The following is a 13,068-nucleotide window of genomic DNA, read 5'->3' as shown; positions in this document are numbered from 1 at the left end:
TTTTAGCATAACCAAGCCAGGAAGGCCCTTTGCTGCTGCATTAACAGTATTTATTTGCCCATTCTTCTTTGTCCAAACTAAATCTTTCCTAGCCTAACAAAGCATCAACTGATTTGCAAAAGGTATTCTTCAATATCAAGGTTGATCCTGGAGCTCTTTTGCCTTCGGGTGTTCCTTCCAAAAATGTGTTATGGGTTTCTTTAATAAATATGTATGGATTTAAAACACACACACACACACACACACACACACACTCACTCACACACACCGCCAAAAGTCCCCAGACAGCTTTCCTTTCTTCAGCTATTGGCCCAGAGGTCTGTGGACTATGGTCTATACAGAACAGGATCCATACCTGTATGTGTATGGGGCACCATGCAAAGAGATGTCTGGTCCTTGTTTGCTTCTGGGATGGTTGGGTGGAGGGTGGGAGAGACGTAAATGAAGTTGTGAAAGAGGTGCAAATTAGTAAAACTTGGCATATGCCCAGTGACTAAAGCCTTACTCATTAAAAAAAAAAATCTCTATGGAATGGTGTTTTTTGCAGTGAAAATGCATAAAAGGGAACTTGCCATGAGGTGTGTGGGAGGCTAAAATAAAGAAGTGCAATTCCTGCAATGTCATGCAGTATCAGTGGTTCAAAGCTATAGACAGGCAAGACCACTTTAGACTGGGGAAATCATCTTGCTGAAGGAGCTTGAACTTTGCAACTCACATCAGCCAGAAACATCTGGACATTTGTTGGCAGTGGCAAGAGTTATCATAGCTAGGAAGTGGAAGGGGCAAGGTGAATATGAAATGGAGGAACGGTACAGGCAAGTGTGGCAATTAATGATAAAGTGATGTGTGCTGTTAAAGTAAGAAGGGGAATATGGAAGAGAAATGATGTTGAGGAAATATGGAAAATATTTGTGGAATTCGTATTGTTAAAACAGAAAGGGGTCAAACCATCTCAAGAAGTGTTGAATTTTTGGAAAGTTGGATAATTATGATAAATAATGGTCTTGGAGTGGGGAGCACATTTTTATTTGTATTATTAATACTTTAAGAAATAATAATAATAATTTGGGGGGGAAACACATTTGGACATTCAGACACAACAGAACCAATACATATGAAAAGCTGAAGATTGCTTAAAAATTTTTTTAGCTATGTGTGCTTAACCTCTAAGCCAAGAGTAGCCAACCTAGTTACCTCCAGAAGTTGTTGGACTCCAACTCCCATCAGCACCAGCCAGCATGGCCACTGGTCAGAGATGATGGGAGTTGTAGTCCATCAACATCTGGAGGCCTACTTTAAGATCTTCCTGTAGCACATGAAAGGACAGGTGAGCTCAGAGACATTTCTGAAAGAGAAGATTCTTATAGCCACAAAGGTTGAAAAATCCAGATTTCCCTTTCTTGTTCAGCAGAAATCACACTCTCGGCACTAAACTGGTGTAGTTAGAAGCGTACAGAGCCGTCTAGTGGTGGTATAATAGATTTGCAATCAAAGTTAACATGGACTGAAGGGTGAATTCTAGACACTGAAAAGTGTGGGATGAACAAATGATTAAAGGGAAGGGTGTGTGTAAACTCAGGATGAACACTCATTGTTGTATAATAACCACCCTGTAAATCAACCAGAAAGAATAGTCAGTTAAGACTGAACATCATCTAACTACAGTGATGCCTTGGGTTAAGAACTTAATTTGTTCCGGAGGTCCGTTCTTCACCTGAAACTGTTCTTAACCAGAGGTACCACTTTAGCTAATGGGGCCTCCCACTGCCGCTGCGCCGCCTCCATGCGATCTCTGTTCTCATCCTGAAGCAAAGTTCTTAACCTGAGGTACTATTTCTGGGTTAGCAGAGTCTGTAACCTGAAGCGCCTGTAACCCGAGGTACCACTGTACCAGATAAGCTTTGTGCATGCAAATCTGGATGACTGATGGATGAACAGCATGTCTGTAGATGCCCTGCAAAGAATAGAAGAGAGATAGGAAGTTTGGTAAGAAAGTTAGTGCAGATACAAAGGGAAGGGGGAAAGGAGGGAAAGAATAACAAAGAGTCTTGTGGCACCTTAAAAACTAACAGTGAACTGTGTGGTTATCATATATGTACTTTCTGTACCTTATTTACTTCTGACCTCACTGTTTACAGTTCCCATATGCATATATACTTGCAACTGAGTCTATGTTCTTGCAGCTTCATGCATCTGGTGAGGTGAACTGCAGGCCACGGAAGCTTGCACTGTGGTAAATTGGTTAGGGTCATATTAAGCTAAATCGTTGCACTAGCAGAAACCAGTGCAATGATTCCCCTTAGCAGTGGTGTAGCATGGGAGGGCCACAGGGGCGGCTGCCCCAGGTGCAAAATTGTATGGGGTGCAAAGTTTCAACACCTGGTGCTGCCTCAATACAGCTGTGCGCTTCCATTGCTGGGCTCCGTTGAAAACTACTTCTCTATGTGAACTATGTAACTCTTCTTTTCTTATCTCTGGGTGATGTGGACGCCTTTAGGCGGTTGAGTGCACATGCGTACTCCGTTTCCCTCCCTCCCACCCCACCACGAGAGCCCGGGCGCTGGTATATCATGCTATGCCACTGCCCCTTAGCGCAACAGGGCTTCCCCCCACTCTCCTCCCTCACAGCCTCCCCCAAACTGCTCCAGAGGGTCAGGAGAACCCCCCAGAACAGCATAAAGTGGGAGGAGAGGGGAGATGGTTTCATCAGGCAAGCAGAAACAACTGCACTAAATTGAATGGTCTCCCTAGCACCACTTTGAATACAACCCTTAGTCTTTTGAAGTTGTCACAAGACAACTTCATTGGTTTTGCTGCAAAATAACTAAAATGGCTACCACACAGGGGAAAGACAGAAGAGGATGTCAAGTTTGTTTATTGTTATTGTTGTTTGCATTTTATTTATTTATTAACATTCTTATATTACATCGGTAAACATTGTCATATTACATTACAGGACTTACTATAATATAATTTCCAACATGTATACAAAAATTATATACAAATTTTATATACCTAAAAAGAAAATGAAACAAAAAAGAAAGAAAGAAACAACAAAGAAGAGAATGTTAAGTTCTAAATGTTAGCAATAATGCTTCCAAGTCAGAGCTTAAAACAAAAAGAAAATTCTCAGATTTCCCCCAGAATGCAAAAAGCCAGAGAATTAATATGGTTGACATTTATATACCAACAATGTTGTGTTAATGTTTTATGCCTGCATGAGGAGCACAGATCCCACATTGAACAGACACCTGGAAGCACCCAGAAAGGTATTTATACTGACAGCAGAAGAGAAATAAATATAAATGCAGATGATGCAAGAGCGTTGTTGTAATTCTTAAAACGACACTCACAGGAAGTTAAACAGATTTTTAAAAATACAGAAAGAAAATGTGCATGTCCAAGAGAGAAAGATGACAAAGGAGAACAATATTGTGCTGAAGTGGAGCATATTCAAAGAATACAGTAAAGGGTTAAGTTATATTGGGGGCTGTTTCTATAAAATAGGCTAAGGAAATTGCTGAGTCTAGCCCTAGAAAAGGCAACTGCAGTTAGGCAGAGGCAATGCTTTTTTTCTTCCCCCTCACTCTCATTGCTAGGATGTTCTGTCATAAATTGTTTTGAGACAGAGAACTATCTCCGCCTGGCTGGTTGTCATTACAATAGGCTGGTTGTACAAAACAACAATGTGGGAAAAGACATGGGAGGAAGCCAAAGGAAGTGATGAAGCAATGTGAAGAAAGAAGAAGCAAGAATTGTTTGCCTCCATGACAGGCAATATTTGCAGATAATTGTTTTTAAGTGTCCCAAAGAGAAGTGAGATGTGGGAAGGGAGCAGCTGTCTAGACCAGACGATGCAGCCGCTGTCCTTGCTCGGCCTGGTATTCCTCCTGCCAGGTAAGATGGTTGTTTTTATTTTACCGCTTCCAAATTTAATCAAAGGTTAGCTTGCCTGTGAATGAGAGTTGCTAGCTACAACTAATTACAGTGGTACCTCGGGTGACAAACGCTTCAGGTTACAGATGCTTCAGGTTACAGACTCTGCTAACCCAGACATAGTACCTTGGGTTAAGAACTTTGCTTCAGGATGAGAACAGAAATCGTGCAGTGGCAGTGGGAGGCCCCATTAGCTAAAGTGGTGCTTCAGGTTAAGAACAGTTTCAGGTTAAGAACGAACCTCCAGAACGAATTAAGTTCTTAACCCGAGGTACCACTGGACAGCTTTCATAATGAACGCTGTCTATTATTGCAGAACAACACTGTAGACCATGGGTCAACAAACTAAAGCCCTGGGCCGAATCCGGCCCAGTTGCTTTCTGGACCTGGCCCGCAGATGGTCTGGGAATTGCCGTGTGGTTCAACGTGGATCTGATCATTCGGGCTGACCATTTCCCCCTCCTCTCTCTCACACCGTGGTGGCGCCTCCTCCCTCCCTCCTCCTGGCTTCTCCCTGCCCTGCCTACAGCAGAGAGAAAGGGGGCGGGGCTTTGTTGGTGCCAGCAGCAGCAGCATGAGTGAGCGCTTGAGCAGCCACCATTGTAAGCTGGTTGAATTCGGGGTTTGTTGCTGCCAGTGGCGGAGCTTCATGCTCCGGCACCAGGGGGCGGAGAGCAGCCGCGATAGCACCACACTGGGATCACACTGCCGGGTGCGAAGCGCTCCCCCTGCACTACTCTTCCTCCGCCAGTGGTTGCTGCCAGCCCCTCTCCGGAGCCCTTTTGTGTGCCGCTCATCATTCCACTTCCGCCAGCCCCTGCCGCTCGCAAGACACAGGTAAGTAGCCACCAGGGCTTGTCCATTCATTCATTTCCCCCAAAAAAATTTAGTCCAGCCCCCCCCCAAGGTTTGAGGGACAGTGGACCGGCCCCCTGCTGAAAAAGTTTGCTTACCCCTGCTGTAGACTCTGGTGCCAACTGATAGGCTTTCATATTAGAAGTGGGAATGGGGTGGATGCAGAGAGGATGGGAGAAGCTTGAACAGTCACAATTAAGCCATACCTAACTAATCTTACTGGGACGCGGGTGGCGCTGTGAGTTAAACCACAGAGCCTAGGACTTGCTGATCAGAAGGTCGGTGGTTCAAATCCCCGCGATGGGGTGAGTTCCCGTTGCTCGGTCCCAACTCCTGCCAACCTAGTAGTTCGAAAGCACGTCAAAGTGCAAGTAGATAAATAGGTACCGCTCCGGCGGGAAGGTAAACGGCGTTTCCGTGTGCTGCTCTGGTTCGCCAGAAGCGGCTTAGTCATGCTAGCCACATGACCCAGAAGCTGTACGCTGGCTCCCTCGGCCAATAAAGCGAGATGAGCGCTGCAACCCCAGAGTCGGCAACGACTGGACCTAATGGTGAGGGGTCCCTTTACCTTTAACTTATCTTAATGAATAGAGGCAGCTTTATGGTCTGTGGGGCCCTATGCACAGACCTTTGGCGGGAGGCTATCATTCAGCCAAATAAATGTGACTATGTCAAAATTAGAGGTGTATGAGAAGATAACAATGGAATTTAGGAAAAAGGAGGGGGTGATGATAAAGCCTCTGCACCGGGCCTCCCCACCCTGACCAGCTTTGGAATTTAGACACACACACACACACAGAGTTGCTGGGGAGAAGAAAGATTGTAACCTAGCCTGCTTCTTTTTGTTCTTCAGGATGTTTCTCTGACTTGACCGTCCTCAAGATGCACGCAATCCTGGGAGGATTGGCGTCTGTGGAATGCAGATACGATGAACGGTATAAGGGAAACCCAAAATACTGGTGCAAAGAAATGAGCAAAACATCATGTGACAAAATTGTCGAGACTTCAGGTTCAGAAGAGCCAGTGAGGAAAGGCAGAGTCTCCATCAGAGACAACCATTCATTAAACCAATTCACAGTGACGATTGATGAGCTGACCAACAGTGATACCGGCATGTACAAATGTGGCATGATTGTGCAGGGAGGTTCGGATCTGATGGATCCAGTCAATGTGACAGGTAGGTTAGTGAGTCCCCCTGATTTTAGCCCAGGAAGCTGAATCACAGCTGAAGAGATGGTGAGAATAGAGAGAAGGAGAGGACTGCTTTTCCCCATTAGACTGAAGGAGCGTCACCACCCCCATCATTCTGCCCAGACACTGAGGTCCAGTGCCGAGGGTCTTCTGGCAGTTCCCTCGCTGCGAGAAGCCAAGTTACAGGGAAACCAGGCAGAGGGCCTTCTTGGTAGTGGCACCTGCCTTGTGGAACACCCTCCCACTAGATGTCAAAGAGATAAACAACTACCAAACTTTTAGAAGACATCTGAAGGCAGCCCTGTTTAGGGAAGCTTTTAATGTTTGACGGACTATTGTATTTTAATATTTTGTTGGAAGCCGCCCAGAGTGGCTGGGGAAACGCAGCCAGATGGGTTGGGTATAAATAATAAATTATTATTGTTGTTGTTGTTGTTAATAATAATAATAATCAATAATTGCTGTAGGACAGCCTTCTCCAGCCCTAACATTCAATTGGTTTCATTCAATTGGTTTGATTGTTCTCCAGCAGCCTTCCTTGGTTCTCAGTCCCCAGAGATGGATGGACTACAGTGCTCCAATCCTTGACCTGGCTGGAGATGATGAGGGTCATTGTCCAACAACATCAGGGGACCCATGCATGATGGGAGCATTAGGGCTGTCCAAGGGACCCAACCGTTTAATGCAACTTCAGAACATAATGAAATGTTAGGCTTCGCCTAAAGTTGTATTAAGCCAAATGTCACCATCAAAACAGGTCACAAGATTCTGTGTTTTTCCTTTCCTCATTCTTTTTTAAAAACTGAAAGTCTAAAGGATTGTTTCTAAGTTGGAAATGAAAGTGTTACTAAGAGTCTCTTCCCATACCTCCATCCAATTTCCTTTGTAGCTTCTGCTTTTTTATGTTTGCCTTCATGCTCAAAATTTCTGGAAAATATGAGCATAGCTGTCAACCGTCCCTTATTTGGCAGGAAAGTCCCTTATCTCAGCACTGTGTCCCGCTGCTGTCCCTTATTGATGGTGTCCCTTAAATTTCCCGGGTTTCAAAGGAAGCAGCTCCTGTCCCTCCCTCCCTGCCGGCCAGGGAGGCTCCAACTGTGTTGCTTGGCTGCGTTGCTCACCCAATAAGGAGTCTAAGAACAACTGGGGGGTGGAGCTTGCATGCCTTGTGCCGATAAAATCGGCCGCATTGCCTGGGAACTTGCCTTTGCTCAGCGCTTCCCAACGGAGAGGTGACGGTGGTTTTCCTTGCTGCATCCCCTTTGCCGGGTTGCTGCGCTGTGGGAACCACCACTTGACGCTTCGTTTGGCTGCTGGCTGCGCTTTCTGCCTTTGGCTCGGAGGGGCTCAGAAGCTGAACATACCTGTGCTTGGAAAATCCCTTATTTTGGCTGCTTATTTTCGAGGCTGCTGGTCCCTTATTTTCAAATCTGTAAGTTGACAACTATGAATATGAGTGACCCGGGCAGTATCGTATCTTCATCCCATTAAAGCTCTCTTTTTTCCAGTTAATACCTTCCTTATATTGTTTTTCACCTAATCGAACACATGTTCATTGTCTACAGCTTCCTTAAGTAGGAGTCATGTTGGCTTCAGTCAAATCCTATATGCGTTGGCCACTCCTGTATAAACTATAGCCCAGGGGTCAGCAACCTAAGATCCATGGGTCACAAGCAGCCCATGGGGTCGTTTAACCAGCCCACGAGCCGCCCCCAAACCGAGCCGCCCCCTCAGCAAGTCCCTGTGCGCTGCGCTAAACCGTCACAGTGCGGCTCGGGGACTCACTTCCACGGCCTTGGAAATTGCGTCTGCGCAGACGCAGATGCCAGAAATCACAGGCCCATGCACGATCCAGCCCACAGAGGGATCTCCACTGGAGTGAACTGGCTCAGGTGAGGTAAACCTTGCCGACCCCTGCTGTAGGCCATGCAAGATAGAGATTGGAGAATGGATTGTTCTGGAAAGACTGAATGTAGAGGTAAACTTAATCCATTGATTTGAGTGACAGCAAGATTCATCTATTCAGGCTGTGATCAGGTTTATATCACTCACAGACTTACTGTGGAGCAGCCCAATTTCACACCTTTGTCTTCCATTCTTCTTCTTTCTATATTAGAAACTACCAGAGGACCAGAAGACGCCTTTCACAAGGATATCAGTTCTATCAGGTGCGTGAACTTTCTTCACAGCATGTCCTGGTTTGAGCCACTCTCTCCCTTCTGACTTGTCTATTCCCAGAGGAACAGAATCATTTATTTATTCGTGAATGAGATTCCATTTATGAACCTCTTCCCCCAAAATATCTGAACACAATTTCACAGTAAAAACATCAGCAATAAAAACAATAAAGAACAATTCTATATGTAAAAAGCAAACCCAATACAGATGCGGACAGGAATAAAAAGACTGCAATTGAATGTCTGCAATCTCCTGCTACTATACACACACACACACACACACACACACACACACACACACCCCTTTGTGCTTACACATGCAGGTTGTGGAGCCCCTGCTAACAAATTGGTACAAGGTGGTAAATCTTAAAATAGTTAATTTAGTGTAACACAATAAGCTGACATATCCAAAGAAAAACAAAACATTTTCCTATCAAAAAATCTTTCCCACCTTCATGCAGTTTTTACTGAGTCTCTTCAGGTAAATGGGAGACAACTAAGAGAAACCTAAGATTAGGGCGAACTGTTCTTGTGCACTGAACAACTTAAAGATAAAGGGACCCCTGACCATTAGGTCCAGTCATAACCGACTTTGGGGTTGTGGCGCTCATCTCGCTTTATTCGCCGAGGGAGCCGGCGTACAGCTTCCGGGTCATGTGGCCAGGATGACTAAGCCGCTTCTGGTGAACCAGAGCAGCGCATGGAAACGCCGTTTACCTTCCTGCCGGAGCGGTACCTATTTATTTGCTTGCACTTTGACGTGCTTTCGAACTGCTAGGTTGGCAGGAGCAGGGACCGAGCAACGGGAGCTCACCCCATCGTGGGGATTCAAACCGCCAACCTTTTGTTCGGCAAGTCCTAGGCTCTGTGGTTTAACCCACAGCGCCACCCGCATCCCGCTTCAGGTAAATGGGAGACACCTAAGTGAAACCTAAGATTAGGGCAAATTGTTCTTGTGCAGTGAACAATTTATAATTAACTAAATGGACTTATTTATTCAACCTACTCATTTAAATCAGGTATACCTCACATGTTGCTAATAGACCAGGTTAATTAGGTCAAGTTACTCCTTCCTGCATTTCCTGAGAAATTCAGAGTTCAGTCCTTTTCAGCAAAATAGCACCTAGCTGAAAAATAAATCTGTGTGGCTGGAGATGCTCCACTGCCTGGGACTCCATACTATGACATGATAATTAATTCATGCAGTTTAAAATACCCCAGGAACCTAGAGCACATGTTTTGAATATTTTGGATAATTGTTATATACATAATAGGCAGACAGAAAATCAGAAGACCCTCTTTTTCTTTTCTGTTATTTCTTTTCTTATCTTGCTTTTCTAATGACCTTTAATCCTTGTTTTCTCTCTGTTAATTCAATCTATATTTATGCTTTGCTCTTTTGAAGCCTCCTATCTTGGATTTAGGAAGATACACACAGGAAGGTGGTGGATGGGAGATGAAGGGCAGAGCAGAGAGGATCTCCGAGGGTTTAAGGCTGGGGGAAAAGTGGGAAATTCCCACGTGAGAGCTGGGAGGGTTCACTCTTCTGTGTATGGAATAAGGATTAAGATATAATTGTAATAGAGGGCCTTGTGTTTATTTTCTCTGCTTTCTCTCTTCCTTGTCTCCTCCTCTTTTTTTCTTCCTTTGCTTTTTTTAAAAAAAATATTTTTCATTTTTGCAAGTTACCAACATTTTAGGATGCTAAACAAAATCCTTACAATTTCAATTTACATTTCCCTCGCCTCGCCTCCCCTCCTTTCTGCGGTTACTTCATTTGTATCTTTTTGTTACCGCATATCCAATTTGAATCTATTTACTAATTTTCTCTTATCTTCCTATTTGATTATTTCTTACTGCACAGGTTTATATCATCCGGCTAATGTTTTAATTCCTTTGGCATATTCTTGCTTCTTTCCTATTTATCTTCTTTAGATTAGTTTGTTTTTTGTTGTATTTTATGTTGAAAAACCTCAATAAAAACAAAAACTTCCATAGCACTCTACTTCATGATGCTCTACCCACAGTGATGCTCTACTTAGGCTTTGTTTATTATTCCTTCTCCTCATTTCCTTCCCTACAAGCCATGCTCGTTTTTGTTTTCCAAAGTAGTCAGGACCCTGAAATAGCTCCAGAGCATCTTCTCCAAGAGAAGGGTCACTCTATTTTGGACTAGCTAAAATGGGTTTCTCAGGAAACCATGATAAAAATTGTAAGATGAGATGAGGGACAGGAAGGAGGAATTTCTTAGCCTCCAGGAGGCTTCTTTAGATTATTTGGGTTCTGTCGGTCAAGGGAGACTAGCGGTGGCCAGTCATCAGTCAGTCCCCCGATTGTCATTCTGCATACCTTTTTATTGCTAATGATCATCAATCATTACTCTGTGTGGATATTGAAGGCATAAAGCAGAGGTCAGCAACCTTTTTCAGCTGTGGGCTGGTCCACCGTCCCTCAGACCATGTGGTGGGCCACAGTGGCGTAGCGTGTGTTGTCAGCACCCGGGGCAAGGCAAGTAATTTGCGCCCCTTAACCGGTGGATTTGCGCCCCCTAACCCATGGATTTGCGCCCCCTATCCCCCAGATGTTGCGCCCGGTGCGGCCGGCCCCCCCTGCACCCCCCACGCTACGCCACTGGTGGGCCGGACTATATTTTGGAAAATAAATGAATGAATTCCTATGCCCCACAAATAACCCCAAGATGCATTTTAAATAAAAGGACACATTCTACTCATGTAAAAACACACTGATTCCCGGACTGTCCGCAGGCTGGATTGAGAAGGCGTTTGAGCCGCATCCGGCCCCCAAGCCTTAGGTTGCCTACCCCTGGCATAAAGAAAGGGACAGAGTTCATCCAATAAACCCCCAACTCCATAAGCCATGCTTTGTAGCTTCTGGGATCTTGGTGTATGCTATTCAGAGCCACAAAGCTTCTTGTTAGAGAATGCTGGGGGTATTGCATTGTGATCTACTCCAGTGAGGATAATATTCTGTTTCTCCAATGCAGATACCTGGTCTACATGTCCTTCCTGGTTTCAATTGCCTTGAAAGCCCCCATCTTCCTGGGTATGATCCTTGCAATTATCTGGATGCGCAGTAAGAAGACATAGCCTTCTGAGGAGGTGACATCAGAAGGACCACTGTGAGAACTATCACTACTTCCTATCTGGACAATGACTCAACCCAACAAGAAAAGAGGAAACGAACTATGCAAGAAGGCATTTTTCTCAGCTTGTTCCGTTGTCGTTCTGCTGTGTCCTCAACTTCTGCATCTGCAAGTACCAGGATCCAAAGAAGCCAATCAGCCTCAAAGTCACTGTGAATTTGTCTACTCTGAAACAGAGATCAGTCAGTGTCTTGATTCCCCGGACCCCTTTTGCTGACGATCATTTCATTTTATCAGTTTCACTTGGAAATTTTATTACATGTGTTTGCTTGTTTGTTTGTTTGTTTGTTTGAGTGTGCGTGCTGGTGGCATTTATATTATAGTAGTCTCTCTATATAATAAAAAATCCATTGGAGGATTTGAAATACTATATCACAATCCTGGCTTTTCACAAAACCAGGGTGGAGGAAGAGAGCAAAATGAAGGCAGGTTACACAACAACAGTGGCCATGGAATGGGAATGAGAAGGGAGAGACACAGAGAGGAAAAATTATGATTTAAATCAATGGCAGAAGTTTGAGCAAAGCAGGGATGGAGGCAAACTGAGAGGGAGAGAGTGGGAATTATAAGCAATGGCAGAGGTTTGGGTAGGGTGAACTGAGGGGAAGTGGCAGTTTAAAACAAGGTTTGAGTACAGTTTTGTACTTAATTCGTTCCGGAGGTCCGTTTTTAACCTGAAACTGTTCTTAACCTGAAGCACCACTTTAGCTAATGGGGTCTCCCACTGCTGCTGTGCCACCGCTGCACGATTTCTGTTCTCATCCTGAAGCAAAGTTCTTAACCCGAGGTACTATTTCTGGGTTAGCGGAGTCTGTAACCTGAAGCATATGTAACCCGAGGTACCACTGTACAGAGAGAAGGGAGTTTAGAAAGGTTGTTTTTAACTGGGTTTTCTTGATAGTTTTAATGTTTTATTTTATATTTTCAAAAACCACTTAGGTTTTCTCACAATCAAACGTGTATGTGTGTGTGTGTAAAATAAATAAACATTCAGCCTGCAAGTTCTTGTGATTTGCTTATGGGGTGTTTATAATCATCCAGTTCAAGGCCAGAGCGTGATGTTCTGCTGCTAGAGGCAAAAACCCAATTGCCATCCCCTGTGACCCCTAACTTCTCGCTGCCACTGGGCACCCACCACCTAGCACTCGCCACTGTTAGATGCATGCCTCCTCCTCCTAGGATTCCACTGCAGTGGCCACATCTCCCCAATGCGTATATCAAAAACTGTTATTGCTACATATACTGGCGAGAGCCAGTGTGGTGTAGTGGTTAAGAGCGGTGGACTCGTAATCTGGTGAACCGGGTTTGCTTCCCCGCTCCTCCACATGCAGCTGCTGGGTGACCTTGGGCCAGTCACACTTCTCTGAAGTCTCTCAGCCCCACTCACCTCACAGAGTGTTTCTTGTGGGGGAGGAAGGGAAAAGAGAATGTTAGCCACTTTGAGACTCCTTTGGGTAGTGGTAAAGTGGGATATCAAATCCAAACTCTTCTCTTCTTCTTCTATATAAAATGTTGTGATGATTATAGTCCTTCTATGCACATTTGCAGTTATTCCCAGTGGGGCGATGTGCCTTGATCAGATTGAGCAGTGAGCTGTGTTGGCAAAAAGGAGGAGGTACATTTCCTCAGCTGTCATCACAACCCTGGAGAAGATAAACAAGAGGGGAGTTCAGAGAACCCCCTCATAGTTGGAAAGAATATGTGAGGGTGTCATGAGGACACATGAACAAAAGTAAAACCCTACTA

At 44.7% G+C, this 13,068-nt stretch overlaps 1 protein-coding gene and 1 long non-coding RNA gene across 2 annotated transcripts in view; both read left to right on the top strand.

Moving 5' to 3' along the window:
• The window catches only part of LOC310699462, a 222,481-nt gene extending 210,158 nt beyond the window's left edge, over positions 1-12,323 (top strand). Inside the window, exon 2 of the long non-coding RNA XR_014522097.1 lies at positions 12,110-12,323. This is a non-coding gene — a long non-coding RNA (uncharacterized lncRNA). The remainder of the gene's footprint in view (positions 1-12,109) is intronic.
• On the top strand, positions 3,404-12,323 carry LOC310699435 (CMRF35-like molecule 5). The gene is made up of 4 exons (XM_083487288.1): positions 3,404-3,897; positions 5,645-5,968; positions 8,099-8,150; positions 11,164-12,323. The coding sequence occupies exons 1-4, from the start codon at positions 3,822-3,824 to the stop codon at positions 11,264-11,266; spliced, it is 555 nt and encodes a 184-aa protein (XP_083343414.1). The 5' UTR covers positions 3,404-3,821; the 3' UTR covers positions 11,267-12,323.
• Positions 12,324-13,068: the final 745 nt, after the last annotated feature.

This window comes from Podarcis liolepis (genome assembly GCF_965112155.1).
Source record: "Podarcis liolepis genome assembly, chromosome: 2".
Lineage (NCBI taxonomy): Eukaryota > Metazoa > Chordata > Lepidosauria > Squamata > Lacertidae > Podarcis > Podarcis liolepis.
This window is presented reverse-complemented; position numbering and strand designations above follow the sequence as displayed.

Bases quoted from the DNA above. Each gene is read 5' to 3' on its own strand.
- LOC310699435 (XM_083487288.1), top strand. From the start codon at position 3,822: ATGTGGGAAGGGAGCAGCTGTCTAGACCAGACGATGCAGCCGCTGTCC. The intron at 5,969-8,098 runs GTAGGTTAGTGA...TTTCTATATTAG, and splicing joins GGATCCAGTCAATGTGACAG to AAACTACCAGAGGACCAGAA. The intron at 8,151-11,163 runs GTGCGTGAACTT...TCTCCAATGCAG, and splicing joins AAGGATATCAGTTCTATCAG to ATACCTGGTCTACATGTCCT.